Here is a 27,821-nt window from a genome sequence, read left to right as displayed (position 1 = left end):
GGGAATCGGATGTAAACAGCCAATCATCTCGCTGATGGTTTTGTTTGCTTATGTAGGTCATAGAGGCAGAAACTAGATCATCAGTATTACATTGAGAGTTGAAAGCAAGTAAGCAAGTAGTAACTTTAATTGTGACATACTGCAAACTATTTCAAGCTACAATCCGCTCTATCTAGATTTCAAAAGGTGGAAAGAAGCAGCCTATGATGTACTGGCAGGTAGGATCTGAGCTAGCGGAAAGGCAGCGGCGGAGTTGGGCCTTGTGCTGCTGTCGATTCAATAATACAACACGTTGCCAGGCAACAGCAATGGAGGCTGTCTGAGAGCACCTTAATTATTTTGGATTATTTCTTTGTTGTTGTCTGATGTTTTGGTTATGTTGAATATTCCTCAAATATGTAAGTTCCATGAACACTATACATTTTTGGTGGAAAATGCTATTGTTATTTTTTATTTTATGTTAATTAAGTGCACTAAAAAACTCCCTTGGCACAATTTATCCTCCATATAATTCTTTATAACTTTATTTCAAGTTCAAGTTTATTTTGTCATTTCAACCACAACATTACAGCTGAAATATTGTAAGAAATATTATTTTGCTGTAGAGCAGGTTATAAAAACTAGCAAAATATATAAACATAAGGACAGAAGCTATAAAATATTAAAAATAAATATCCTCTAAAAAATTTAAAAGGGAAATCAAAAGAGGTGCACGTATACATTTTTATCCAGATTATTTTATAATATATTATTTTCCTATTTATGGATTATGTCTCAATTGTTTGTGGCTGTTTGATCATAATGAATGTAATTCTTCACTATGTTTAATCCCGTGGAGGATATCTACCTTTTTGGCGGCAAAAGCACAAATGAGGACGGCACCGTGACGACTTCAAATGAAATCCATAAACTCAGTATTTGTGAGTGAGACACCAATAAATGAAAACACAAGTTATTCTAAAGATAGTCAAAGGGATGAGTTATGTTCTTCAAACATTTTGCATTGTTTCTCTCCAGCTAAAATGAAGTGGAAGGTTCCTCTGTACGTTGGAATTCCTCCGGCCCGACGCCACGGACACAGCGCCTTCATCCTCCACAGCCACGTCAGTGTGCTGCTTATCGTTTAAAATAATTGCATCATTTACGTTTCATTATTATCACGTCTATAATGTAAACATATATTTTCTCCGGTTGACAGCTGTATGTGTTTGGAGGGAAGAATGAAGAGCAGGAGTTTAATGACCTGAAAGTGATGAAACTCATTAACCCCTCAGAGAGACAACCAGGTACATTTCTCATGTTTATTTTATCCACCTATTCTAACGTGAACCATTTTTTTAATTTGAGGAGTTGCATAAACCGTGAAAGCAGGGGTAGGGTGGCGGGGGCAAGGGGGGCCGCAGCCCTGGGGAGCTTGTAGAGTCTGATATAGTGTACGAATAAAAGCCTGAATTGTAACTGTGTCTTTTATCTCATAACTTGTACTTTAAACAAGCCAAATTCAACTTTTAACCTCATTTGAATTTAGAGCGTAGATATTGGAAACATAACTAAAAGGGATTGCAGTTTAAATATATTTTCACAAGAGGCCACCATTTCCAACATTTTTAGATCATCCAACTGTAAGGAAGATACCTTTCCATCACCGCTGATCATTTTCCTTCTTTATCCATGTCCAGGTTTTTCATCGATATACTGTACATACAGACACAAATACTAGGTGCTGGCTAGAGGAACAGTCTTGGAGCATTCAAATTAAATGGTTCATCCTCTGCGGGGCATGAACATAACATGAAATGCCATTTTAATCCGAACAACAGATTTTATGTAGAAGAATGGAAAAAATAAGGAGAACGGCGCACACTTTTGGATCCGAATGACATTTATGTTGTTGAAGTAGTTGCATGTGCCTCGCATTGTGAAAATTGAAAAAAAACAACTTTGTCCACAGTGATGAAGGAGATTCTGTCAGAGTTTGGTCTGCAGGGAGTCAGCCACAGGTCAGCAGCTGCTCTACACACCTGTGTTTGTGTTTCATCCTTGGTGTAGGGTGTGTGTGCAGTTTCAGATGCTTGTGTCACGCTCCATTTGAGTCTCATCTCTCAGTTTTAACAACTTGGTTTCATTCTGGTTTTGACTGTTAACAGCTTCGCTCCCACAAAGGTTCCCAACGTCCGCTACGAGCTGAGCGAGTCCGCTCCATTCAGCCGGCCCAGGAACACAGCAGCTAATGCACAGGTGATGACGACGAGGAATTTATTGAGGGTTTAGCATTCAAAAAATGGTTAATAATAAAGGTTTTCTCTTTTGCAACAGCATCCACTGTACATGTTGTCATATCAGCAGCATTGTTACAGCAGAAAAGTGATATATTTATGGGTCAAAAAACGTAATTTAGCCAGGATCCCAAAAAGGCTGTGACGAGAAGGAGTAGGCGTTGTAGTAGGAGCAGGATTGACCGAACTAGAGGTAGCCGTAGCAGCAGTAGACCCAGTAGCAGTAGTAATGGTAGAGGTACTTTCACACAGCAAGTTGCTACGGCTGCATTTGTTGCCCGGCAACAAAATTGTTCTGCTATCCACCTATTCACATCTATTCAAATAACCACAAAAGTGCATCATAGTAGTTTAAAGTACAGAGAATAGACTACAGTTAGCAATATGCCATTTATATAGCATGTTTAGCTAACTAATACCATTAATCAAATAGTTGCTCTGCAAGTGCTCTGGACTGGCTTTAGCCACCTTCTCTCTCCAGTAGCAACAGTAATAGCAATACTAGCAGAAGTAGTCGTGGTACCTTTGGCAGTAGCAGTAGGTTTAGCAGTGGCAGCAGTAGTAGCAGCTCTGTAGTAGTGGATCTTGTTGCAGTAGTTGCAGCAGTAGCAGCAGTACTGGCAGATATGATAGTGGTACATGTTGCTATAGTAGAAGTAGTATTAGTAGTAGCAGTAGGTGTAGCAGTGGTAGCAGTAGCAGCCGTACCAGTAGATGAATTAGTGGTACTCGTTGCAGTAGTAGTAGTAAGAGCATATAGCAGGGGCAGTGTGGTACCAGCAGCAGTAGTAGCAGTACTTTGGGCCACAATAGTACTTAGAAGTAGTTGCAGCAGCAGTGTAGAAGTAGTAGCATTGGCAGTACTGGTTGTAGCAGTAGTAACTGTAGAAGCAGTAGTAGTAATTAAAATACTGTCTGCTCACACTAATAATATCAAAGTAATGTGATGTTTCCTTCTGCAGCCGTTTGCCCACAGAGACTTCAGTGCAGTTCGAGATCAGGCCATGAAAATGATCCAGACTGCCTTCACTCTGCTGGACCAGGAGTTCCAGAAACTGGACCGGTACATGTACATCTTGGTTTACCTTTGTTTAGTTTGTTTTTATATTTGATTATTGTTTTTTTTTATATTTTATTTGTATATTTTACATTTTTACACCAGACCCTAAATGTCAATAGAAGTAATTAGGAATGTTTCACACAAACGCCCTTTCAGTAGAAAACTTGATACAGTTGGGGTTACTTTGAAGCGATCATCTGGTTGACTGATTAATTGATTAACTTGAATTGATTTCTTCACAGCTGAGTTTTCATATGTTTTCAGAGAGAGGTCAGAGTTGTCTCAAGCTGCTGCTGCTCTGCAAAGAGAGAAAGACGCTCATGAAGCCGGCAGACAACAACAGCAACAGGTATCAATGTCATCCAGTCAAATCTAAGCCAATTGAACAAAGTCTAATTTATTTTATCTATCTGGTGTACTCTGAACAAGTTAGTATTGGCAAAATACCTTTGGGCATGTCGGCATGCTAAATTAAGAACACAGAACATCTGGACATAAGTTTGTGTGTGTGTGTGTGTGTGTGTGTGTGTGTGTGTGTGTGTGTGTGTGTGTGTGTGTGTGTGTGTGTGTGTGTGTGTGTGTGTGTGTGTGTCAGGAGCTGCAGGAGATGCTGGACAGACATCGCTCTCAGAATGAGGCGTGGCTCCGAGCGAGAGCCGAGGAGAACGACCGAGAGAGGAGGGAGCTCTGCAGACTCAGAGTCAGTAAACGCACGCTACTTCACACCAGCCTTTTTACCATTTCCTGCTGTATATACTTTCTGTCTGGTTGCTGTACTGATGCTGTCTGGTTAGCTCAGGATAATTTCTTTATTGCGGGTTTACCTGCACACAACATCCAACACCCACCCACCCTCTTTTGTTTTGGGCACATGGATCTTCTTTAAGTTGTTTCCTGTTCACTGCACAATGTGTCCTTCAAAAGATATCCATATATGCTCGGTTTATGGCCTCGCAAGGAAACAAGTCATTAGTTTTGTATATTAGTTGCAAATAAAATTAACCAAAAAATCCTCAATAAACAACTCATTGCAAGACCTCTAAGAACCATATTTGGGATTATAACAGTTGGGAGAATTGCATTTAAATAAACTCCATCCTCTGTCCGTATGTCTGATGGGTCCTCAGGAGGAGGTGCTTCAGGAGCAGGAGAGGCTGAAGGAGGAGCAGAACGGCATCCAGAAACGCAGCGAGCACCTTCTGTCCATCATGCAGCAGTTCAAAGGAATGTGAGATAGATAGATAGATAGATAGATAGATAGATAGATAGATAGATAGATAGATAGATAGATAGATAGATAGATAGATAGATAGATAGATAGATAGATAGATAGATAGATAGACTTGTCCTTTTGGCTTTCATTTCTTGGACCCTGTTGTTTTGACTGGGATTACTTGAAAGGGGAAAGAAAACTTGATTTAACGCTCTTTCAATAAAAATATATCGCAAAAAAAGAAGAAAAGAAAGAATGTTAAAAGTTTGTTTATTGTTGAGTGTTCCAACAGCTGATCATAACACTGTAATAAAAAAACATTTGACTAATACATTGATTGATTCAGATGTCATGAATGTCATAATAAACACTGAATTACAAAGCTCAGATGGTGTAAATGAGTAATTTAGCTTTACAGCTCGGAGAGGAGGAATTAAATAAGAAAATGTTGCCTCAACAACTGTCAAGACAGAGAATGTACCATAACTTATTTCATTAGCTTAACTTATTAACTAAAATGTTACATCTGTCTGCCTGGTTGTCATTTATGCTTGTCTCTGTATACATGGTCCGTCTGTCTCTATGTATATGTCTTTCTCCCTCTCTGTCTGTCTCCTCCGCTGTCGCATTCAACAGCAGGGAGGATCACTATTAAGCAAGGAAAAACAGCGTTATGCGCCAGTCTGTGTCCTTGTATTTCCTCCCAGTTGCACTATCTGGCAGAGCGCAGCAGGGGCGGGGAGAGAGAGAAAGGAGCGTCACTCTGCAGCAATACGACCGGAAGAGATGCGATAAGAAAATAAGAGCCGATTGTTTGATCTAAGATAAAATAAGATAATCCTTTATTAGTCCCGCAGCGGGGACATTTACAGATCTCTTGTTATATGCCCATTCAAGTCTTTCTTGCCTCTTCCATATTCATTATCATTATTTCTCAGCTTTTTCTTGCAATGTGGTATATAGCCCTAATTTACTTAATACGTATTTATATTAACTGTAGATTCTGCTCTTATATTTTTTTCAGTCAAACAAGTTGATGATATGAAATGCAATTTAACAAAAAGCATAATTAAATTGATAAAATAACTGGAAAAAACATTTAAAAAATGAATTAATTCTAAAACTAATAAAAACATTAAAATTAAGTGTGCTTGAAAAAAAAGTGATTTGAATAGTAGAAAACTATTCTATATTTCTTAATTATAGGTTACAGATACATTTTGTTATTGTGTCATTCAGAAATTCAAAAAAAGGTGTAGTGTAAGTGGTACTGAGTTATTTCGAAATGATATATAAATACATAATAATAATAAGAAGAAAAATAATCTTTATTTATAGAGCACATTTCATACAGACTAAGTAGATCAAAGTGCTGTACATTTGAAAAAAATAAAAGTAAAAGATAAAAATAGATAAGATAAATAAATAAAAAATAGTAACAGAATAGCAAGTTTGTACAGAGCAACAGGAAATTTCAGCATATCAATAAAACAGAAAAACATATTACATTTAAAAATTGTATATACAGCGGGTAAAGTAATCATTTTCACCATCTTTCTCAGTAAATATATTTCTAAAGGTGCTATTGACATGAAGTTTTCACCAGATGTCGGTAACAACCCAAGTAATCCATACATCCAAAGAAATCCAAACAAATAAGTTCAGAAATTAAGTTATGTGTAATAAAATGGAATGACACAGGGAAAAAGTATTGAACACGCTTACTGAAATTTATTTAATACTTCGTACAAAAGCCTTTGTTGGTAATGACAGCTTCAAGACACCTCCTGTATGGAGAAACTAGTCGCATGCATTGCTCAGATGTGATTTTGGCCCATTCTTCCACACAAACAGTCTTCAAATCTTGAAGGTTCCGTGGGCCTCTTCTATGAACTCTGATCTTTAGTTCTTTCCATAGATTTTCTATTGGATTCAAGTCAGGTGATTGGCTGGGCCATTCTAGCAGCTTTATTTTCTTTCTCTGAAACCAATTGAGAGTTTCCTTGGCTGTGTGTTTGGGATCATTGTCTTGCTGAAATGTCCACCCTCGTTTCATCTTCATCATCCTGGTAGATGACAGCAGATTTTTATCAAGAATGTCTTGGTACATTTTTCCATTCATCCTTCCTTCAATTATATGAAGTTTGCCAGTGCCGTATGCTGAAAAACAGCCCCACACCATGATGTTCCACCTCCAAACTTCACTGTTGGTGTGGTGTTTTTGGGGTGATGTGCAGTGCCATTTGACCTCCAAACATGGTGTGTATTATGGCATCCAAAGAGATCAATTTTGGTCTCATCTGACCAGACTATATTCTCCAAGTATTTCACAGGCTTGTCTAAATGTTGTGCAGCAAACTTTAAACGAGCTTCAACATGCTTTTTATTCAGCAATGGAGTCTTGCGTGGTGAGCGTGCATACAGGCCACGGCGGTTGAGTGCATTACTTATTGTTTTCTTTGAAACAATTGTACCTGCTAATTCCAGGTCTTTCTGAAGCTCTCCACAAGTGGTCCTTGGCTCTTGGACAACTCTTCTGATAATTATTTTCACTCCTCTGTCAGAAATCTTGCAAGGAGCACCTGGTTGTGGCCGGTTTATGGTGAAATGATGTTCTTTCCACTTCCGGATTATGGCCCCAACAGTGCTCACTGGAACATTCAGAAGTTTAGAAATCCTTCTGTAACCAATGCCATCAGTATGTTTTGCAACAATAAGGTTGCGAAGGTTGCTGATATTTTTCTTCTTCTACAATTTAAGGTCATGGCGGTCCCAGCTACCATTTTTTAAATTTGATTTTATGAAATAAATTTGTGACCTGCACTTTCATCTCTAGTCATTGCCTAGTCTCAGTCACTTGCGCTTTTATTGTGAAAGTCTTAACCGGAAGTCTTGTGTTTCACCTCGTATAGCTTAACGTTCCGTGGTGAGATGGCTGTGGAGTCTCTGCTGGTTCCTGTGAGGTCGAAACGGGCTCTGTGGACAGACAGCAGGAGGCGAGACAACCCGCCGCAGTTCGCCTCGAACTCCATTTTTTAAAAATCACAACGGTAAGACAGAAACAAATACGCACCTGTCTCTCTTTGGCTAGCTAGTCAGCGCTCAGGTGAACAGCCAGCAGCGGCTCACTGAGCGCTCGTTTTATCGCTGGCGTTCTCCCGCCGACGGCTGGGTCTGCGGGGGAGGGGCGGGGAAGCAGCGGCAGACAGCGAGAGAACGAACCCGGTCTGCTGCGGCCTCAGTCCCGGAGAGTCCTGCCGACAGTCCCTGCGTTGTCCACTCTTCTGAGGCCCCTGATCCGCCCCCTTTGCTCTGGGGCTGTAAGTAATAGTAATAAAAGGCGAGCAACATGGCTGACTGGCCCTCAGAACCTGCTTGGTCGTTTGTCAGTGTGATGACTGTGTGTGTATATATATATATTTATTTTGACCTAACCAGTTAGCAAGGCGGTGGTCGAACTAGCAACCTAATCCACACTGACAGATGAAATAAAGCAAACATGTGTCTACCACAGCTGTAAGTGGAGGATGAATGCAGTATAAACCTTCATTTTTAACATAGGGTTTGGTTTGGCACAGCTTTTAACAGATGCATTTGCTGTATTTTTTTTTTTTATTTTTTTAAATTACAATGCATTGAATTAAGTAATAACAGCATGGAAAGTGTTGTGATTTTATTGTTAAAGTTGCTGAAAGCTGATTTGAATGCTCCAGTCCGGTGACGGCCACGCCCCCTTTACCAACCTGTAACCGAATCAAAGCAAAGGTCAACTGCAGCCCTCCTACCGACCTGCTGATGCTCACCTGAACTGGAGATTAGAGTAGTGAAAGATTACAGTGGAGTTGTTTTGTCAGTTTTTTGTCTACTTGCGGAACCCAAAACGGTATGATTCCAATACATCTGTAATACGTCTGTCTTCCAACAGCATAGGGTTGACAATCTGCAATCCAACACTTTATTTTCTTTAAAGGCACAGTTCACCCAAATCACAATAAAATCATGCTATCCCTCTAACACAGATTTGGTTTTTATTTAACATTTGAAATAACTGAACATTGTAGTCTTTTTTTATTTACAGCTTTGAAATAGGTGCTTAAGTAAAAGATGATTCTCAGGACCAGTTGTGAGGGATGCAACCATACCAAACTCAAGTATCGGGTCCGATAATGTCCTCATGTACTTGCACACTACTTTGGCATTGTGGCATTAACCTTTCGTCAATTGGGTCCAAATAAGTTATCTGGCTGCTACAATAACACGTTAAATCCATTTTCATTTCATCACCAGCTGCAGAGTACGTGCAAGACAGGCAGTCCCCACTAAGTCTCCCATCCCTAGTCACGTGGCAGCCAAAGTCAGAGGGCAGCCAAAGAGTATTCTCTAGAAGCGATAACTTAAGTAACGCAAACAAATATTATGGTTACAGCTCTTTAACTATAGCATGGATGCTATAAAAATGTTTTTCCCTGGTTATAGCCATATTAAAGTTTCACATGGATGCTAGCCAAATTTTTTTCCACGGTTACAGTTTGCTACATTGTAGCATTGATGGTAGCCAAAAATGTTTCCAAGGTAACAGAAATGTTAAACGTTTAGCATAGATGCTAGCCAAAAATGTTTCAACGGTAACAGCTCTGCTACATTGTATCATGGATACTTACCAAAAGGGTTTCCAAGGTTACAGCTCTGCTACAGTGTTGCAGAGATGGTGATGAATGAGAGAAGAAGGATAATAATGTTAGCTACCAGTCTGCTGCAATATATGAAATGTGTGCATGAAAGCATGGCCACCTAACAGATGTAGGTTGACTAGTACTGGATGTTTGAGGTCGACACACATATCACTTGAGAGTTTGAATATGTTGGTATATATGGGCCAGTATTCATTTATTGAACACATAATTACATTGTTTTGATAAGATTATCTCAAACATTTCTGTCCTGACATCTCCTGTTCATTATTGAGATTGAGGTGAGGCTTTTGTTTGTACTGAAAAAAGTAAAAGTTTCGACCTTGCCACATCTCAAAGAAAACAGAACACTCAGGTGGAAATACTGAGTTAGCACTTAAAATGTTTGCTTTTAAAATACAGAAACTTAATGAAACGATTGAGGTTTTTGCAAGTTGGGGGTTAAAGTACTAGAACTAGAAACACAAGACAACTCTAGCTTTATTGTACTCGTTGAATCACGGTGCTGTAGTCTGAATGTACTAACAGTTTGGGCAGTGCTGGGAATTGATAAAATCCAGATGGTTTAGGGGAAACCAGAGAGAGATGTACACTTTTTTGTGTGTGTGCGTGTGCGTGTGTGTGCGCGCGCAAAGAACAATGTCGTTTACTCCCAGTTTTGGACTCTCTGGTTTCAGTCAATTGAAGTTATGTCTTGGACAGAACAGAATGAGTCGGGCATTGCGCTGCCCCTCATAACAGGCTAATGATGTGTTGCCCAGGGCAACAGGAGGGAAATCAGCTGCAGCCAAATGCTGCAAAATGTCTTGTATTCTTGAGCCTGTTCGAGTTTTCAGTTTCTGCTCTGCTAAAAAAAAAATTACACAGGCATTTGTCGTATCATTGAAATTTGGGGTGGATGTGTATTTTTTTTAAGTGTAAATCTTACTAAGACAGTAGGGATTCATATTCATGGGAAGTGTAAAATCTGAAAGGTTAAATGACATACACACCGAACCAAGTGCCTGTTAAGTCGTTGCACAACAATTACATACAGACCTACAAAGTGTTTGATGAGGTGCCAGAGACATAGAAGAGACAACTGGGTAGCCTGCCTTATTTCATGTTTTAAAATCAGTCTTATGGCTTCATATAATATAGAAATATCATTCATTACTATCAATGAATTAATCTATTTATATATTTTGAATTGTGTCCACATTGGAAATGCTGAAAACTGAAACCAGGACCAAAAAACTGTAATACAGACTGAACCGAGAACTTGTTAACTGCTGCACTAACATAACGGTGCTACAAGTAACAGTTCTTTCAAAATTGATAAATCTGTCTGTAATTTTCTTGCTTCACTGTTTTGTCTATATAATAATTTAGTATTTATTATTTGGTGAAAAATGCCCATGAGAAGTGCATCCCCTCAAATGTTTTAGTTTTTTTAAACCCAAAACTATTCCGTTTATCGTGAACGACAAAGAAAGCCAAGACGCTCATTAAAATAGTTGCAGATTGTTTTTTGCTGTTGTTGTCGATAGATTTATTGATTTAATGTCTCAGCGCTTTACTATTTTGTCAAAACTTTGAGCTTGTGAATTTATTGTACGTGGTCCATGTGATCAAAAATAAAGAGCATTTTTTTCTGGTTTGGAGTTTTTAGGTATTTATATTTTGGTGAAAGGTCTTGGGCAGAGCGGACTGTGAATACATACCTTCCTCACAGACTCCACCAGTCAATAATTGAAGTCTCATGATCAGGATCATGGAACCTTTTGGAGGCTGATTCACTGTGGGCCCAACCCGCACGGTTCTAGTCCCCCCCCCCAACCAATCTAGTTTAGTTTAGTATTTTCATTTTCACATTGAGATACAAAGCACAGTCACAAGTTTAGACTTGTTCTAAAATACCCCCCAAAAATGTATGTATAGTAAATTCATGGCAAGACTTTGGTGTCAACTTTATATGAATATATGTATATGCACATATGCATTAACAAGTATATATTTTTGGGGGGGATTGTTTGTAGCATGCTCATAATGTTAATTCATTTTAATTGTTGGAGGGGTAGTTGTAATAAACGTCAGCCTACACTACCTACACTTCAAGACTTTCAAGATTTCTACTAGTAGTTGACAGTCGGGCTGATGTCATTTAGTTTTACCTCATACTAAATTATGACATATCATGTAAAGTTGCCCCTTATTAATCATTTACATACTGTTTAGCATTATCTGCATGTTATATGGGGTTGTCGGTCTGGTCCATTCTCTTGAATACAATAACTAAGGAACTCCTGGAGGGAATTTCTTGGCACAAACGTCCACTCGGGCTTGAGATTTAGGAGGTCAAAGGTCAAGGTCACTATGACCTCACATCCATGCCCGTACCGCTGATAACACTGGAGAGCCTTGAGCAAATTCCTTCAAGTTTGTCACAAATGTCCACTTGAACTCAAGGTTCAGGCGAAATATTTTTGTTGGTCAAAGGTCACTGACCTCACAAAACACATTTTTGGCCATAACTCAAGAACCTATAAGCTAATTATAACAATTTCACACAAATATCTTAGAGGATAAAAAGATGAAGGGATTTGACATTTTGAAAAGACATGGATGTAAACTGCAACTTGACTAGGTGGTGACGTCATACGACTGAGGACAATTTCTCCCCATATGTTGGAGGTTCATACCAGGAAGTACATCTGAAGTGCCCATGAGCAAGGCATTTAACCCCTACCTGCTTGACGCTGGTGACTGGTTGTTTGGTCATAAACCGAGCTGATGCAGCGTGTCGCCCCTGCCGTTCACAACAAGAAACTGGTTAAGCTTTTCACTCAGTTGTTGTCACATTAGTAAGTTATGAAACTTCATGACAGGTGTTCATATATGAGGCCGTACATATCAATGAAATAACTAAGAATCTAGAAGAGATCTTTTCAGATCAATCGTCTTTCAATTTGGTTAAATGGTTGACTTTGTGTTTTACTGTCACAGGTTTGGTTCACCAGATGAGCCGGAAAACTGTAAACCTGGAAGACTGCTGAACATCAGCACTCCTGAATACTGGGGACTGGGTAAATACTGCTGAACCTGCATTGATCTTTTACTTTATTTATGATTACTTACTTTATGATTTACTAGTCCGAGTTATATTTAACTGTGATTAAAAAGATATAAGTTTTTACTTTTGCTGTGATTTCTTGCATTAGTTTATTCTCAGTCAGTATTCCTTGTATGTCAAATACATTGCTAGAATGAGGGTCGATGGAGCTAGATTCCACCTGCTTCCAGTCTTTGTGCTAAGCTAAAATAAGATAAGATAAGATAAGAAGATTTTAATCGAGAGTTCCCAGCATGCAGCTTCAGACACATCAACATCATCAGAATCAAGACATCTTGGTATTTAATACCAAGTCTAGGTGACTTAGCATGATGATCCCTGTTTGGCAGCAGTTTGACAGACACTGCACGAGGTCTTTTCTTGATGTTGTTGTTGTTCCTACGTTTCACCAGTAGATGTCAGTAAAGTTTATAAACATTCTGATTTAAGCCCAGTGGGGGAGTAGATGGATACATGAACAGATTTCTTTTTTTGTGTGACTAGAAATCATTGTGTTATTCCTCAGAGGAGATAACGTTCTCTCTGTTTCTCTCCTCCTGTTGTTTAAGCCCTGGACAGGTTTGTGTTGTAGCTGTGTGGCCGGGCAGCCTGGCTGCCTCCCTACCTCCAGATGAATGAAGAGCACTCCGGGACCCAGAGACACAGCTGATGCAGGTCAGAGGTTATCCCCACTGGCAGGATGAACACAGTTCTTAACATTCAACTTGCAGACACTACATGGAGTTTTTTTTTACAGATTTTCATTGGATTGAGTTAATTTGTTTTAAAATCAACACAGACTGTGAGGAGGACAGTTGGCTGCTGAACATCAGCATTTTTAATGAAACGAATTACCAAATTCACACGATCCTTTAAACCATGCCCATGTTTGAAGACCGTAGGTCCTTTGGGTTGCATTTTGCACAGTAGAGCTTGTCAATATGTCTTTTTTTAAATAATGTGGATGTTTGAGTGTCAATGAACACTCTTCCAAGTAGAGTTTTCAGTATAGTCTCTGCTCGCAACTGTATTAGTGCGTGAAGATTGAACTTTGACGGGGAGAAATACAGCAGCAATATTTTAGACAGAGTTCAGGGATTTTTGCCTTTGTTCAAATGTTTCAGAAAATGGTTAGCAGTAATATAAACTATGCAGGATCTATAGTAAATAGGCTACACCACACATTTTTATTTAAATTAATGAATGTGCTGTGATTCAATTTTTTTCCTCAGGGAATGCAGGTGTTTCTGCAAATATGATGAAGAAGAAGAATCCCCATAAGTGAGTTATGATGGTTTGCAGCTCGTGTGTCTTGTTATGGCCCAAAAATTTGACTCAAACAATAAAAACAATCTTAGAGCAGATGATGTAGACTGTGTTGTTTTCATTCCTCCTGGCAGGAAACACAAGAGCAGTCTGGGTCCAACCACCAAAGTTCTGTCTCAGCCTCGACGCAACATCGTCGGCTGCAGGATCCAACACGTGTGGAAGGACGGAGGAGGACATGTGGTCTGGAAAGGAATGGTGCTCGACCAGGTAAGTACAGGGATTTCGGTAACAGAAGATACTCAATATTAAATTTCTTGGATCGGTGGCCAAAAAAACTTGCATAAACCACTGCTAAGGTCTGCATCCAGACTGCTAAACTGCCATCTGCTTCTAAGGATATGTATCATCCACCAGGTGCCAGTGAACCCGTCACTCTATCTGATAAAGTACGATGGTTTCGACTGCGTTTATGGTCTGGAGCTTCATAAAGACGAGAGGGTTCAGGGACTGGAAGTACTCCCAGACAGACTGGGTAAGACTGAACTGAGAACGGGATCACGCTGAACACAGTGGTGATAGAAGGAAGTTCATTTAGTTTACTAGTTTTAGGGAAAAAAGTCTTTATTATTATTCTTTTGCAACTATTGCAATGATATCTGAAAAATTTCTACTAGCAAAAATGTAAAACAAAAAACGCATATAGCCTTCTTATACGCAATGTTTAGTCGCCAGACCATAACATGCTATATTAACGCAATAATATTTATTGTAGTGGCGTGTTAGTGTTCGCAGAAAATGCTAATATGTAGCAGGTCATTGTAACACGCTAATGTTTTCAACATTGTATGTCAGTATTGGCATAACATGCTAACATTTAGCACGTTAGTGTAACATGCTAATGTTTAATTAAATATAGTGCAGTGCTAATTTTGGTAGAACATAGCACACCAACACATAGCACGGTAGTGTGATATGCCATTATTTAGAGTAGTTTAGTAGATTGCTAATTTTGGCAGAAAATAACATGCTAACACTCAGCTTCTTAGTGTAACATGCTAGTGTTAAGTTTAGCATAGTTGAGTGTTAATTTTGGTAGAACATAACATGCTAACATTCAGCGTGTTAGTTTAACAAGCAAATGTTTTGTATAGTATAGTAGAGTGCTAATTGTGGCAGAACATGCTAACATTAGACTTCTTAGTATAAAATCATAAACATGCTAACACACTAAAGCAAGTAGTATCCTATGCTAATAAGTTATAATTGTAATGCATGCTTCAATTCCTAATGTTACATATTAAAAGTCAGCATTAACATTTAATAGATGTTAACATGCCTGTTATCGTTTTACTGTAGGCATGTTAGCATAACAATGGTAGCACTTAAGCACGCTAAAATAAGCATTTAACTCAAAGTCTAGCTTAGACTGATGGACGTTGAGCCAAGTCATCAGTGTTAAGCTGCCTGACAAAGTGAGTCTTAAAAGGCCACTTTACAACCAGGTTAAGGATAAACAGACACATAGTCTCTCCATACTTTTTATCCCTGCAGCTAAATCCCGTCTAACAGACGTCAGCCTAGCCGACACCATGATAGGTAAAGCAGTGGAGCACATGTTTGAGACGGAGGAGGGTCCAAAGGAGGAGTGGAGGGGGATGGTGCTGGCCCGGGCTCCCATCATGACCACCTGGTTCTACATAACCTACGAGAAAGACCCGGTCCTCTACATGTACCAGCTGCTGGATGACTACAAAGAGGGAGACCTCCGCATCATGCCCGACTCAAGTGAGTGAAATCCTCTTGTTTAACTTTGGTTTAAACAGGTGGCGATTTAAAGAACCCACCTGGTACCTTCATGTGTCCTGAAATTAAATGAGTTATTCAGAGCTTATGGTAATTAAAAGCTAACACATAGAGTTTAAATGTATTTCTTAATTGCCTTGTGGTTTTACTGCTTGTATCGGACAATTTTTGTACTTTTATTACAATAAAATTGTATTCCTATCGCCCAGCCCTGTGATTGGAAAGTGGCAGTGAGAGCAGGGGTGTTAAGCTAGGGTCACAGCTGTATTACATATTCATAAACCTATGTTGTTAAATATTGTTTATTCCTTTTTTAAGTATTTGTTTCTATAATTTCATTTTCATTATTACTTTTCATAATTTTTCAAACATATTTTATGAATTTAAATATCTACATCTCTCTTTGTTCATTCATTTGATATATTTTCATTGTACTATTTTATTTATTCTTATTTTAATTTCTTTCAGTTCACTTAAATCTTTTTTGTTTTGATTGTATTTTATGTTAACATGTTAACATTTTCTTAATCGAACTTAGTTTATTTTATTGACTTTTTTAGTATTATTTTTAAGTTTGACTTTGCATATATGATGGACATTAACATATATTTTACTCTCTGTCTCCCCGTAGACGACAGTGTCCCAACAGAGAGGGAACCTGGCGAGGTGGTGGACAGCCTGGTGGGCAAACAGGTGGAGTATGCCAAAGAAGATGGTGGCAAACGGACGGGCATGGTCATCCACCAGGTGGAGGCCAAGCCCTCTGTCTACTTCATCAAGTTCGACGACGACTTCCTCATTTACGTCTACGACCTGGTCAAAACTTCGTAAGACTTTGGCTAAGATGAGGTGGAAAAAAACAGCTCGGTGACATTGAAGACTCTCATCCTGAACTTCTTCAACCTTTAATATATTAAAACAGTGACCATGGTTTTATTATTCTTACAAAGTTCAAAAATTCAGTTTCACTCCATAAAAATATTTAAAAGGATGCAACATTGTCTTTGTAGAATTTGAAATTCTATACAAAAATGACCTGGACCCCTTAAAATCCTTTCATGATATTTCCAAGACAACCTTACACCTAAAGAAACCGAACCGTCAAATTCATTTTCATAAAGTGGGCTGGTTATAAAGGCAAAGGTGTTATTAAAAAGGTTTGATCGTGCTAAAAAACAAGAAGACAAGATATGGAAACATGACAATACTAACAGTCATCAAAGACTTCTTGACATGTTTTCGACTTCAACTCAGGCCGATAAAGTCCTGATCGGTCTGCACTCCTTCCCATGGAGTCCCCTGGTAAAAGGGAAATGAAAGGACAATTCTGGTTTCTGCAACTTTGGATTTCATCCAATAAACCAGTGTGACGGAATTCAATTTCAAGTTCATTGTAATTCATTTCCAAAAAAAGAAATCATAAACTTCAAACTATGCTCCGACGATCCCAAGGGACAGTTATTTTTGCACATAATTAGAATTCATTTTCAGTGAAAATGATAACTTTCTGTCTTAATTTTAATTAACTATCTGATAGTTTTGACTTAATCTTTTACTAAAAATCTCAACTTTCACTTGGCAAGCTAAACATTTTTGCCGTGATCTAAAATAAAATCCTTATTTCGACTTTGCATTAGTTAGTAAAATCTTTTTACTAGAAATATCTCATAATTCTGATACACCAAGAGGATTTTATTGTTGGCCATTCCTAACGTCATCTTTTTTATGGCTATGATTAGATTCTATATAACTGAGATTCATTAAACGGGAAAAAACACACATTGGTCCCATTTAAACCTCAATGTTGGACTTGAGATACTTTCTGAAGCCTTGGAAACCAATGGGGCAGAAAAAAGGGAAACTTTGAAATATCCCAAAATGTTATATATGGTCCTTTGGTTTAAATGAGATGGGACATCGGTTCCGGTTGTTGTATGGAACAAAACAAGATTGATATCTTCATCATATAGTGGGCTACTTACACAGAGTCCATCTCAACAACTCCAACTGAAATACCCATGAAGAGGTTCAACAAAACCTCATCTGAAGACGTCTGCAGCTAAAAACTGTCACTTTAAAAAAAAAAGAAAAGATGGGGGCCTTTTTTCTGTTTTTCTTTTTATCCTCGCCAAATCCCCCTTTCCTGTTGTGAAGATGTTTGATGTTTAAGACAATCGGATGGCTTTTTCTTGTGATTTCACTTAAGCCTTTGCTCTCGTGTTGTCTTTTCTAAGTCGTCAGTGAAGGAGTCAAAGGTCGGAGAATCAAAAACTGAAACGCGGCCAAAGCCCTTTCTGTCCTTGGCTGTTTGTTTTAAATACCTGGATTTAAGGACTGGAAAACATGATTTAATGCACCCTAAATCTCGGGGGATTTGAGAAGAATATTCCCCGGACAGTTCATGAATATGTTGGACTTAAAAACTGTCACCGGAATCTACAGGAAAAACAAATCTTCAATCTCTGAGGCATCAGTGGCACTACTTCCCCCCCATGTCTGGGTTGATAAAATGATTACTGAAACAAAAGTATCCCAGTTTGTATTCAAACCCAAACCAAAAGATTCTGGACTACTCCTGGTGTAAAGCAAGCTGAAGAAAGTTTTCTGTCCGAAGTTCCACAGCATGTATGCAGTAAGAGAGGACTCAGTCAGCTGTGTTCAGTATATATGAAGAGAGTATCAACCAATGAATGGTTACATTTTCTTTTCTTTTTTACAAATGTGCATTCAATTCTATTTGGATTTACACAAGACTGAAGGTTTTTCTATTAACACGTGTTCTGTATGGATTTGAAATTGCAGTCGAAGGGCAAGTGTTTGAACTATAAATTGCAATTTGAAGCTTAGAATCAAGCTTTTACTGATATTTCAAACAAAGTTGCCACTTTCAGTGTTTTGTCAGACAGATGTTTTTTTGGCTAGAAACGAATCCTCGTTGATGGCCGTTTTGTTCCTTAAAGGATAAACAGAGCTTCAATGTAAATCTGAATTGTTAATATATTATGTTTAAGGCGCAGGCAGAGATTTGAATCTAATACACTTTTTGTACACTTATTTCAGTGCTGAAAAACCAAAATCTGGTGTTCATTCACTGTGGAAGCCCATCGGGGATTTTATTAAAGTAATAATGTAAACTTGAAAATGTAATTTCACATAGTATTATAATTTTCTACATTTGTATGTGTTGTTTCAGTAAAAAAATGGATTTGTGTTTACACAGCCCCGGCTCTGTAAAAATAAACGAACAAAGAACCACAGAACACAATTCCAGCCAATCAGCAACAAGGCTGGATGTATAAAGAGAAAGGCAGTGTGAGCAAGAAGGACGGTACATTTATTATAAGTGCTGTATCTGTTTAGGTCTTGAGTTCAAAAATCAGCACTATGTCTCTAGAATGGCAAACTTTTGCATTTATAATCTAAACAAAGCCGGAAAATATTTCAATAACACAAAAATGTAAATTTTTCATTTACTGTATAATTCTGACTTCTGTCCTCTTATGTCATGTTTTGGGGTATCAAAATAATTATTAGTTATTATTATATTACTATTTATAGAAACAGCAACAGCTAACAGTGAATGTTTTTTGAAATATTATTTTAGAAAGAAGCCAGTAAAGGTTGATGAGCCATGCATTACATCGTTGGGCCGAATCAAATACAGAACAGAGTAATACTTGAAAAACCTCCAGCCTGTGTACTTCCTGTGATGTAGTTTGTCGCAGAAGCAGATTTGCAGCTCTTATTGTAACCGCACTAAAGAAATAATTAAAAAAGACAGACTCCCAGAGATCTGTAGGTTTCTGCACTTGTATATCTCTTTTGTTTTTCATTAAAGAGAGATCGTGATCATCTCAAAAGGCACTATTTTAATTTAACGAGATAACGTCCCCTAAGACTTGATTCACAGCGAGGTTATGTCCAATTCAGTCTGTTCATTTCAGTTTATCGTTGTCAATCTTGGAGTGACATGGACTTTCTGTCATCCTTCTGCCTTGTATCTTTTGTTTTTGTATGTTTTTAAATGTATGTTAATAATTTCTATTGATGGAAAACCTGACATGGCGTGCTTTGTTTTCTTTATAGCATGGTTCTTTTTCAGGTATTTGACATCTAAGAGGTCAGATGGGTTCTTTTGTTGCATTAGGTTACTTAGCAACATGCAGTGGTCACGGATTTACGCTTATGAAGAAAAGTAAAAGGACTGTCGATCCAGAGAGATCATTTTTCAACTGTTAAATATCAAACTTAGCACACATCTTTGTCACAATTCATTAATATTCACATTTAAGGGGTCCCTGTCAAAAACGTTTGTGATCAAATTGGCTGATGTTTTATTATTATTATCTCCGGCAGGTGGATCATGCGATTGGTTACGCTCGTGCGTGAGTGACCGTGCACATCTGTGTCCGTCCACAGGTAATCGCACATTTGGGGTGCCCAGTAATGGCTGTAAGCTCAAGGACCTCTCATGGTCTCAAAAGACCCTTTACCTCCCGTTTTATGCTGCCATTGGCTGCCTGCTTACTCCTGACCCATTACATTGAACCGGCACGCGTGATAGTGACAACACAGCTGGGTATGTTATTGTTTTTGACGGTGTTTTAGGCTAACATAACAGCACTACCAGTACACACACCGCTAAGGACATTGCTGTCACTCGGACGTTGCTAAAAGGGTAGACAGCTTGGTAAGTTTAATTTTGTTTTTGGCAAGATTGTGTTAAATGTCTTATACGATGACTTTGGGACCTTGTAAAAGATGAATTATATATTTACATAGATGAAGACTAAGGCTAAGTTGCATGTTCAGAGCTGGTCAGACATGCGTTGCCTAGTCACAATTGCTAGGCTATGACTGTACAATCGCTGTTCAGAGGATGGGTTATGCAACCAAAAAACAAAGTTCTTCGAAAAAACATTTTAAAATGTATTTATTAAAAAAAAAGATTTTGTTGTGTTTATATCAACACGCCAAAATGACAAGAAAGACCAGTGAAATGTCAAACAATAAATAATATTAAGTAGAAGTTATTTCTACGTGGTCACCGGAACTTCTGAAGAAATGGAGCAGAAGTCACAATAACAAACTTCCTGTGATAAACATCTGCAGTTGCACAATGTACAGATACTTGCAGCTGTGACTTTGGCTTCTACACAATGAGAACGACATTTGATCAGAAGACACAGAAGCAGCCGTCATCCTCGGTTTGCACTCATGTTCCCAAAACTGACATGTTCTTAGGGTCAACAGGGGAACCTGCTGTTTGTTGCCTTCCCCTGAGTCAGATGAAAAGATGGATATCATCTCTTCATTTCCTTCCTTAGCTAGCATGCTAGTCATTGAATGTCTCCTTTAAACATGACTATTTCTACTCCTGTTATTGAGCAATGTAAGAACATGTAAACCAGATGGCTTGGGGTTGTTGGAAGGTGGATTTTCTTACTAAGGCTAACTTTCCCCTACTACCCGTCTTTGTGCTAAGCTAGGCTAAATTGACATCCTTCTTCTCACCTGACTCCCAGGAAGAAAGTGAGGATTTTTAATAAATGTCACTGTTCTTAAAAAAAACTAAACTTCCCGGCCCTTGCATTTCCGTCATAGAAGCAATACATGCTAATACAATTCACAAATTTTACATTTCAGACTGAGCTGACTCCCTGGGGCAGCATACAGGGTGAGCAGATGGCGGTCCGATGCCTTGCCCAAGGACACTTTTGACAGTTGTAGGGGTCAAACTGGTGACCTTCTGATGGCACTTATCCAGCAGAAAATCACAAAAACTCAGGCACCAGATCTCATTCATCCATCTGCTTTTACCAGCAGGACACGAAAGCATCACAGAAAAAAATATATAATTTATCAATAAAATGTCATTTTGTTTTGGTTTTGGAAAAAAAGCAAAGAAATGGCATGATGTAAAAAATAAAAGCAAAGAAGAAGACCGAAAACTCTGAAGCCCCAGCACACAGTTTATTCCACTTAGTCTTCCTCTTTATGACCCGATCGCTATGAAAATATCTCTCCTCATATAAACAGGCATAGTAGATCTTTCTGTACAGGTACGTCTCCACACAGCACAGTGTGTGTGTGTGTGTGTGTGTGTGTGTGTGTGTGTGTGTGTGTGTGTGTGTGTGTGTGTGTGTGTGTGTCTGTGTGTGTTGGCACTGAGGCAGGTGTGTATGTCACAGGCGCGGCTCGGGGTCGCGTTAGTCGTCGATGAACGTCAGCCGGCCCGGCCCCTCGTTCTTCATCCAGCGGCGGTACCTCTTCATCCTCGGGTCGGTCGCCATCTTAACCTTCATCTCCTCCTCCTGCTCCTTTTTGTGCACCTGACGGAACAAACATCTGGAACGGTTACACTCGAATAGTCTTCAGAGTCATTTCACTCTGCTGCTCTTAGTTTGTCTTTGTTTTACCAAATGCTGTTTTCATTCACTAAATTATTTATAATAACTCTTTTTCAACTTCTTTGGTTTGGAGAGAAATGTTGAGTTTTTAAAGCTGCACTTATAATTACTTCTATTAAGCATGCTAAGATGCTAAAAACATTAGCATGTTAACGTTGCCATTGAGTTCAATGGAAACTTAATCTACAGCCAGAGATTAAACTTGCTTTTTAGCCACGGGGTTCACAAAGACAACCGCTACGGACAACCGTCCTGAACAGAATTGTTCACATACTTGCTTTTGTCCTACGCGTGTTCCTGGAGGTTTCCGCTTAAGGGAACACCGGTGAACTCAGACCGTATGGAACTTCGTATTTTTGTAATGTAAACAAAAACATGGCAACACTAGAGGAGGTTTCTCGGCTGATAATTCAATATCAATTAATATCCTCTGAGCTCTTTGCAGGCACCCCTTGTCACCAATTTCACTGATGCTCAGTAGATGGGTACCAATGAGGTTCTGAGCGTTTTTAATAATCCTCTGTAGATGTTAACAAGAACTTGGCACAGGAATTTTGCATTCTTATGTTTCCTTATGCTCTTTTCCAAGAAATAGAGCCGTTTCTGAGCTTTCTGCACCAGGATGGAGATACGTTTATGTGCGTATTGCATATAGCGGATGTATGGCGTTCATTTCTGAGGATAAGTCACAACCAACGCTCCAAACAGGTTACGCAAGGTGCACCCAAACGCCTAGTTAACAGCAAGTATATCTCCATCTTAAGAGGACCATAGGAGGAAATGAGTTGAGGAAATGGATGGAGGAAAAGGGGAGGACAAAGTAAAATAAGATCTTGGAAAGAGGGAAGAAAGTCAAGAGGTAAGAACAGAAAGCCCATAAGGACGAAAGGAAGGGTGCAAAGGATTCTAAAATGACAAACCTCGTAGTTTTCTTTGATCCAGAGCTGTTTTTCCATGAAGGACTGCCTGGTGCTTTCCTCGACACTGTCAAACTGGGACTGAGACATCTTCATGCTCCTCCTGAGAAACAAAACACAGAGTCGGCTGTGAGACGACCTTGAGAGGACGCCGAGGTACAAAAAGTGTCCCGATTCATCTCACTCATCCTGGGTAGCACACCGCTTTCCTGTATCCGAGTTCAAACGCTCTGCGAGAACTGACCTGATGAGGTAAAACTTCTCCTCCTCGCCGTACTCCTCCCTGCAGATGGTGAAGCGGTAAATCCAGGAGGCGTACCAGGAGACGTACTGGGTCAGGTAATAGGGGGAGAGCACGATCTGGCACAGCAGGATGTCCGACAGGTTGGGCTTCTGGTAGCCCCCCTTGATGTCGATCTTGTTTTTGATAATGTCGCGTATCACCTCCTCCTCCTGCTCGCGGATCTCCTCCTTGGAGCGCCGGTTCTTGCCCTTCTCCTTGGTGCGGTTGAGGAGGCCCTGCTGCTTGGCGATCTCCGTGGCTTGTATCCGGTACTTGGGCACCGTCACCAGGTAGTTGATTGCCTCGTTGTAGCTGCTGTGCCAGCTGTAGTACTGGAGGAGAGACGGGGAGGTGAAGGGTATGGGTGCTGATGGGGTTTTACTCGTCCGATTTGACCCTACCTGCCTCACATCTGTTACTCTTGTCGCTGCTTTCACTACAAAAAAATTCTGGATCTCAGATAAGTAAACTAATTTTCAAAGTATGTTAAGGTATCACAGTTAAATAAAGACCATTACCTACATAGTGTAGAAAGTATTCGACAACAGCTGATACTCGATGCTATGCACGCATTTTCAGTATTGAGGTTCGATAATTAGCCGAGGTCAAATGTGACCACAGATGAAAATAGGCCTTCAGCTTTATCTGGTGTCAAATAAAGGAAAAAGTGTGTAAAAAATATTTATATATCCTCGATCAAAATCATTTTCTTTTTCTCTTTCAACAAATCCCATTGAAAAGACCAAAGCCGACAATGTGTGTTTTTCTCTCAATACTTTCTGACTTCCCTACGCTCGTCTTTTTCTTCTTATTGAAGAAATCTTTAAAATGGTATAGTATAGTTTAATTTTTTTAATATATATTAAAAAAATATATTAAAAAAATGCTGGACACTGCAGGCTTTGGCAAATGTTGATCAAACAGGAGGAAATAGTGCATTGGTTTGGGACTATTTTCAGTGGCGGATTAATCCACATTTGGTGATCTATACAAAATGGTGCATTTTGGGTTAGAGTGCGTGTCTGTTCATGGTCCATGAAGTAACATGTCAACCAGTGCAACAGTGTGAGTTCACTGATGAGTTTTTAGTAGTTTTTCTAGAACAGTGGAGCTCTATGTGAAGATGTATCAGGCATTGATAGAGTGTATTTGTTGTTGGTTTGAGTATGACCATTAAAGAATATCAACAGATGTTATCTTTAGATTACGATTTTTCCATAGACTGAGAGTCAGGAGTCAAACGTATTGGTTTCTAACAACAAAAAAAGTTTAGACACAGTCCATCTGTGGTCCAGCAAGACTAGAAACATGGTGTGTTTCTAATCTGTTGGTACGTGTTCTGGCTGCGGTCGTACCTGGAAGATGGAGATGGCACAGATGGTGACCAGGATGACGATTCTGACGTCCACCTTGGGGGTGAGCTGTCGGCGGTAGTAGGTGTAGTAGTGCTGGTAGTACTCTTCAGGGTGGTCCAGCATGTAGTCGTAGTCCCTCCGAGTTTCCTCATCCTGCACAAACAGGACATCATTTCTGTTTTAACATAAGGCTTACTGTTATGAAGACCTACAGGAGGAGCTCAGCAAAACCTGGTTTTAAAATAATTTTATAGCGTTGCTGCTAATGAAACACATGAATCTGGACATTAAGTCTTAGGATATTTCTGTTAATACCTGTAGGAGTTCTTCATCTCTCTCAGATATGTTTGCTCTCTTGTAAAGGGATTAACATTTTTAAAGTGCAAATACTGCTGAGGAATAACTCAAATCAAACGTTGAACATGTTCATCAGTCCTAAAAATATACCGATAAATATTTAAGTTATTCAGGGAACTTCCACCTCAGAGTGTAACCGTGCGAGTCTCACAGGAAATCAGTGTGAGGAGTTTGTTCACTCTGACTGTGATGAAATTCAAGGAGAAGTGGTGAACATCTCTTTTTTTTTTTTTTTTTTTTTACCGCTTCAATTATGATGTACGAGGGTGTGAAACTTCTTATACTCGGATGGTAAATTTTTATTTATTTATGATTCAGATTCAATTGTAAGGAGCTTTTTTGTTAATGCAGTCAGTTCAAAGTAAATTTCACTCAGGGCCACAGTGGGAAAAGAAATAGAATGTTAAACTTTGATTATATTGTTGCATGTCCCATATATCCATATCACATACAGTTTGGTCCACATGAAGCTCTAAAAAAGTCAAAAGTTGCTTGGCTATTATCGCATTTAGTCAGGCATTATAAGGCATCCTGGTTACATTCTTACAAGTAGTTTTTGCTAGCTTGCAGTAAATGGAAGTTCTGTTTGGTTTTGACACACGCCCGGGTGTTCCGCGCTCTGCAACCGAAAGCTACAAGAAGACCGGCCCAACATGTGGTAAGAACCTAAACTGAAGTGCAGGCCTTGAGTTTGACACATGAGTGTTAGTGACACTAAATGAATGTCCTGAGTTTGTTCCTTCAATTAACTCACAGGCCCCTATTAGAGCATTTCATGACCAATATAGAGATACCACTAAGATCCTCTTATAGCAGTGCAGTGATGCCATGTATCTTTATAGAATCAAGGATGTGGCCTGATGTTAAAACCTCTGTAAGACAACCTGGGAGATAAACCTGAGACGTCACAAAATGAGTAAAGGCATTAAAAAAAAGATATAAAGTTATACCATTTCTGCTAGACAATATACTTTAACCACAAAAAAATCCATTCAATGAAACAACCCTGGAAACAATGGTGTCTTTGGTTGCACTACCTTAAATCGGTTGGAAAGTACTGCTGTGGGAAAAATGAAACATGGTGACCAGGATGGGAATTATTACACAAGTCACTATCAAAAGAACTAAAGCATAATGTCTGAATACTGGAGAGAGAAAAACACACAGACTATCATGAATATTGTAAGAATACTACAGAGATACAAACTATGAGACAACATTTGTAGTAAGCCACATTAAGTGACACGGAAATCAGACCTAAATGAATATCACTTGTGTAAAAAAGAAACAACTAGTTCCTTAACGGATTACTATAAAGAGGCACCATAGGATGTAAACACATAGAATAACAATTTTATGAATATTAAGACATTGGTAAACCAAAGTATAGCTAGTATATAGTCACTGTTAAGGAAAACTATAGTAACGCTATATTACATTAAAACACGCTGTAACACAGTGGGATCACAGGGACCATAAGGCCAGTCCCTTCATAAATATTACAGGAAAAGTGAATTCATTATTAATGTTTTAGAAGTAGATGTATCATATGGTATTAAAGGACACACTAGGAGTACTGTGGATGACGTGGTCATCATCAGTCCCTACGTGGACATTGTTGTACATATGAACACACTGATCCCTGCAGGAGCATTAGGGAGGAGAAAGTGGACATTGGTTCTATACTGGTCTCACCACTATAGAGTATTAGAGGAGTTATAAGGGTATGTTTGGTCTCATAGGTTAAAACAGACACAAGTGGCTGCTGGAAGTTTCTGAATGAAACTTCGGACCGACCTTTAACGTCTCGTACGCGGTCGCGATGAGCAGAAACTTCTTGTGAGCGGACTCCCGGGTCTCTCCCTCCGAGCCGGGCTCTCCCGGCCTGAACCGGTCCGGGTGGTACCGGCGGGCCAGCTGCCGGTAAGCCCGGGCGATGTCCAACTTGGCGGCCTCCCGGGTGACGCCGAGCACATCGTAGCAGACCTCGGTACCGCAGTAGAGGCCCTCCACCAGCGCGGTGACCGCCGGCAGGGAGGACACGGAGAACAGGAGTACTGCGAGCCGCCACCACGGCTCCGTCGTCCGCGGACGCCCGGTGAAGCCTCCGCTGCGGCAGCCGCGCTCCGTGGGGGCAGCCATCTGTACGCCTCCGCTGCTGCCAACTCCGCTCCGGAGCCCAGGCTGTGCTGGTCCTGTCGCACGCTGCTTACGTCATCACTCCGAGCCGGGACGTAAAGCTGACGACGCATCAAAGATCGTATGTGCGGGGTAGCGACATGAATACGCAGACTTTTTCTCAGCCTTGCGTTAATGTTTCTTTTGTTATTATATATCTGTTGCTTTCTTTCTTTCCTTCTTTATCTCTCTTCTTGGACGAGAAGCTGGTCAGTGGTTACAATAATGGAACATTTTAGGAAAAACACTTATATTAGAAGGTTGATATCATGCGTCTGTGGATTGACTGTGTCAGTGTTATATTAGTGCTACTGGTGCTACAGTAACTTCCTTTTTGCATAGTTGACAGCTTTTGATTGGACAGCCTGCCAGGCCGGTGACTTCCTGAAATCTTATCATTGCTGTGAGGTTGCCAGGCAACCAGATAACAACCCCCCTGACAACGATGGAAGGATTTGGCGGACTAAATTAAAATGAAAACGTGATCCCACAAAAACTCACTTTTTGCATATGCATTAATGGTGTCAACATTTGTGTACAAATACAATAATGCAATTTTAATTTTCGCTTTTGGCACGGGCATTTCTGAACATACAAAACAAATATTTTACACGTCATTTTCAAAGACCAATTCTGCTTTGTTGTTGTCAATATTAACATTTTTATTCCTTTTTTCAATTGTCTTTTTTTTGTGTCAGAATCGATAAACGATAACACCATATAAAAAAACAAAAACAAACAAAAGCTGTCCAATTTAGGTTTTTGCAAATTATTCTTTGCTTTGAAAAATGCATTGCACCAAATCTATATATATCTTGTACTGCTGTCAAAACCAAGACAAACAATAAAGCAAAACACAAGGAAAAAACAGGACAAAACACAAGGGGAAGACATTTGCAATAATGGAAAAATTAAGCA

General features: G+C 39.4%; 3 protein-coding genes across 3 annotated transcripts; 2 read left to right on the top strand and 1 right to left on the bottom strand.

Annotated features, from left to right (window-relative positions):
- The first annotated feature begins 1,239 nt into the window (after nt 1-1,239).
- Nucleotides 1,240-4,875, top strand: LOC129102872 (peptidoglycan DL-endopeptidase CwlO-like). Its single transcript, XM_054613150.1, has 7 exons — nt 1,240-1,286; nt 1,952-2,000; nt 2,148-2,238; nt 3,239-3,339; nt 3,601-3,685; nt 3,932-4,036; nt 4,464-4,875. Exons 1-7 carry the CDS (start codon nt 1,253-1,255, stop codon nt 4,566-4,568), a joined length of 570 nt encoding a protein of 189 aa, XP_054469125.1. The 5' UTR covers nt 1,240-1,252; the 3' UTR covers nt 4,569-4,875.
- Nucleotides 4,876-7,488: 2,613 nt separating this feature from the next.
- Nucleotides 7,489-19,456, top strand: LOC129102183 (spindlin-1-like). Its single transcript, XM_054612200.1, has 8 exons — nt 7,489-7,599; nt 12,226-12,305; nt 12,901-13,006; nt 13,564-13,612; nt 13,732-13,867; nt 14,015-14,132; nt 15,152-15,385; nt 16,035-19,456. The coding sequence occupies exons 3-8, from the start codon at nt 12,967-12,969 to the stop codon at nt 16,232-16,234; spliced, it is 777 nt and encodes a 258-aa protein (XP_054468175.1). The 5' UTR covers nt 7,489-7,599; nt 12,226-12,305; nt 12,901-12,966; the 3' UTR covers nt 16,235-19,456.
- Nucleotides 19,457-20,319: 863 nt separating this feature from the next.
- dnajc25 (DnaJ (Hsp40) homolog, subfamily C, member 25) lies at nt 20,320-27,029 on the bottom strand. The gene is made up of 5 exons (XM_054612610.1): nt 26,523-27,029; nt 24,369-24,521; nt 22,975-23,345; nt 22,734-22,833; nt 20,320-21,735 (listed from the first exon to the last, which is right to left on the bottom strand). Exons 1-5 carry the CDS (start codon nt 26,865-26,867, stop codon nt 21,613-21,615), a joined length of 1,092 nt encoding a protein of 363 aa, XP_054468585.1. The 5' UTR covers nt 26,868-27,029; the 3' UTR covers nt 20,320-21,612.
- Nucleotides 27,030-27,821: the final 792 nt, after the last annotated feature.

This window comes from Anoplopoma fimbria, chromosome 14 (assembly GCF_027596085.1).
Source record: "Anoplopoma fimbria isolate UVic2021 breed Golden Eagle Sablefish chromosome 14, Afim_UVic_2022, whole genome shotgun sequence".
Lineage (NCBI taxonomy): Eukaryota > Metazoa > Chordata > Actinopteri > Perciformes > Anoplopomatidae > Anoplopoma > Anoplopoma fimbria.
The sequence above is the reverse complement of the archived record's forward strand: the minus strand, read 5'-3'. Positions and strand labels throughout refer to the sequence as shown.

Bases quoted from the DNA above. Each gene is read 5' to 3' on its own strand.
- LOC129102872 (XM_054613150.1), top strand. From the start codon at position 1,253: ATGAAACTCATTAACCCCTCAGAGAGACAACCAG. The intron at 3,686-3,931 runs GTATCAATGTCA...TGTGTGTGTCAG, and splicing joins GCAGACAACAACAGCAACAG to GAGCTGCAGGAGATGCTGGA. The intron at 4,037-4,463 runs GTCAGTAAACGC...ATGGGTCCTCAG, and splicing joins GGGAGCTCTGCAGACTCAGA to GAGGAGGTGCTTCAGGAGCA.
- LOC129102183 (XM_054612200.1), top strand. From the start codon at position 12,967: ATGAAGAGCACTCCGGGACCCAGAGACACAGCTGATGCAG. The intron at 13,868-14,014 runs GTAAGTACAGGG...ATCATCCACCAG, and splicing joins AAGGAATGGTGCTCGACCAG to GTGCCAGTGAACCCGTCACT. The intron at 15,386-16,034 runs GTGAGTGAAATC...GTCTCCCCGTAG, and splicing joins CCGCATCATGCCCGACTCAA to ACGACAGTGTCCCAACAGAG.
- dnajc25 (XM_054612610.1), bottom strand. From the start codon at position 26,867: ATGGCTGCCCCCACGGAGCGCGGCTGCCGCAGCGGAGGCTTCACCGGG. The intron at 24,522-26,522 runs GTCGGTCCGAAG...CTGTTTGTGCAG, and splicing joins CCGCGTACGAGACGTTAAAG to GATGAGGAAACTCGGAGGGA. The intron at 21,736-22,733 runs GTTTGTCATTTT...TTGTTCCGTCAG, and splicing joins GGATCAAAGAAAACTACGAG to GTGCACAAAAAGGAGCAGGA.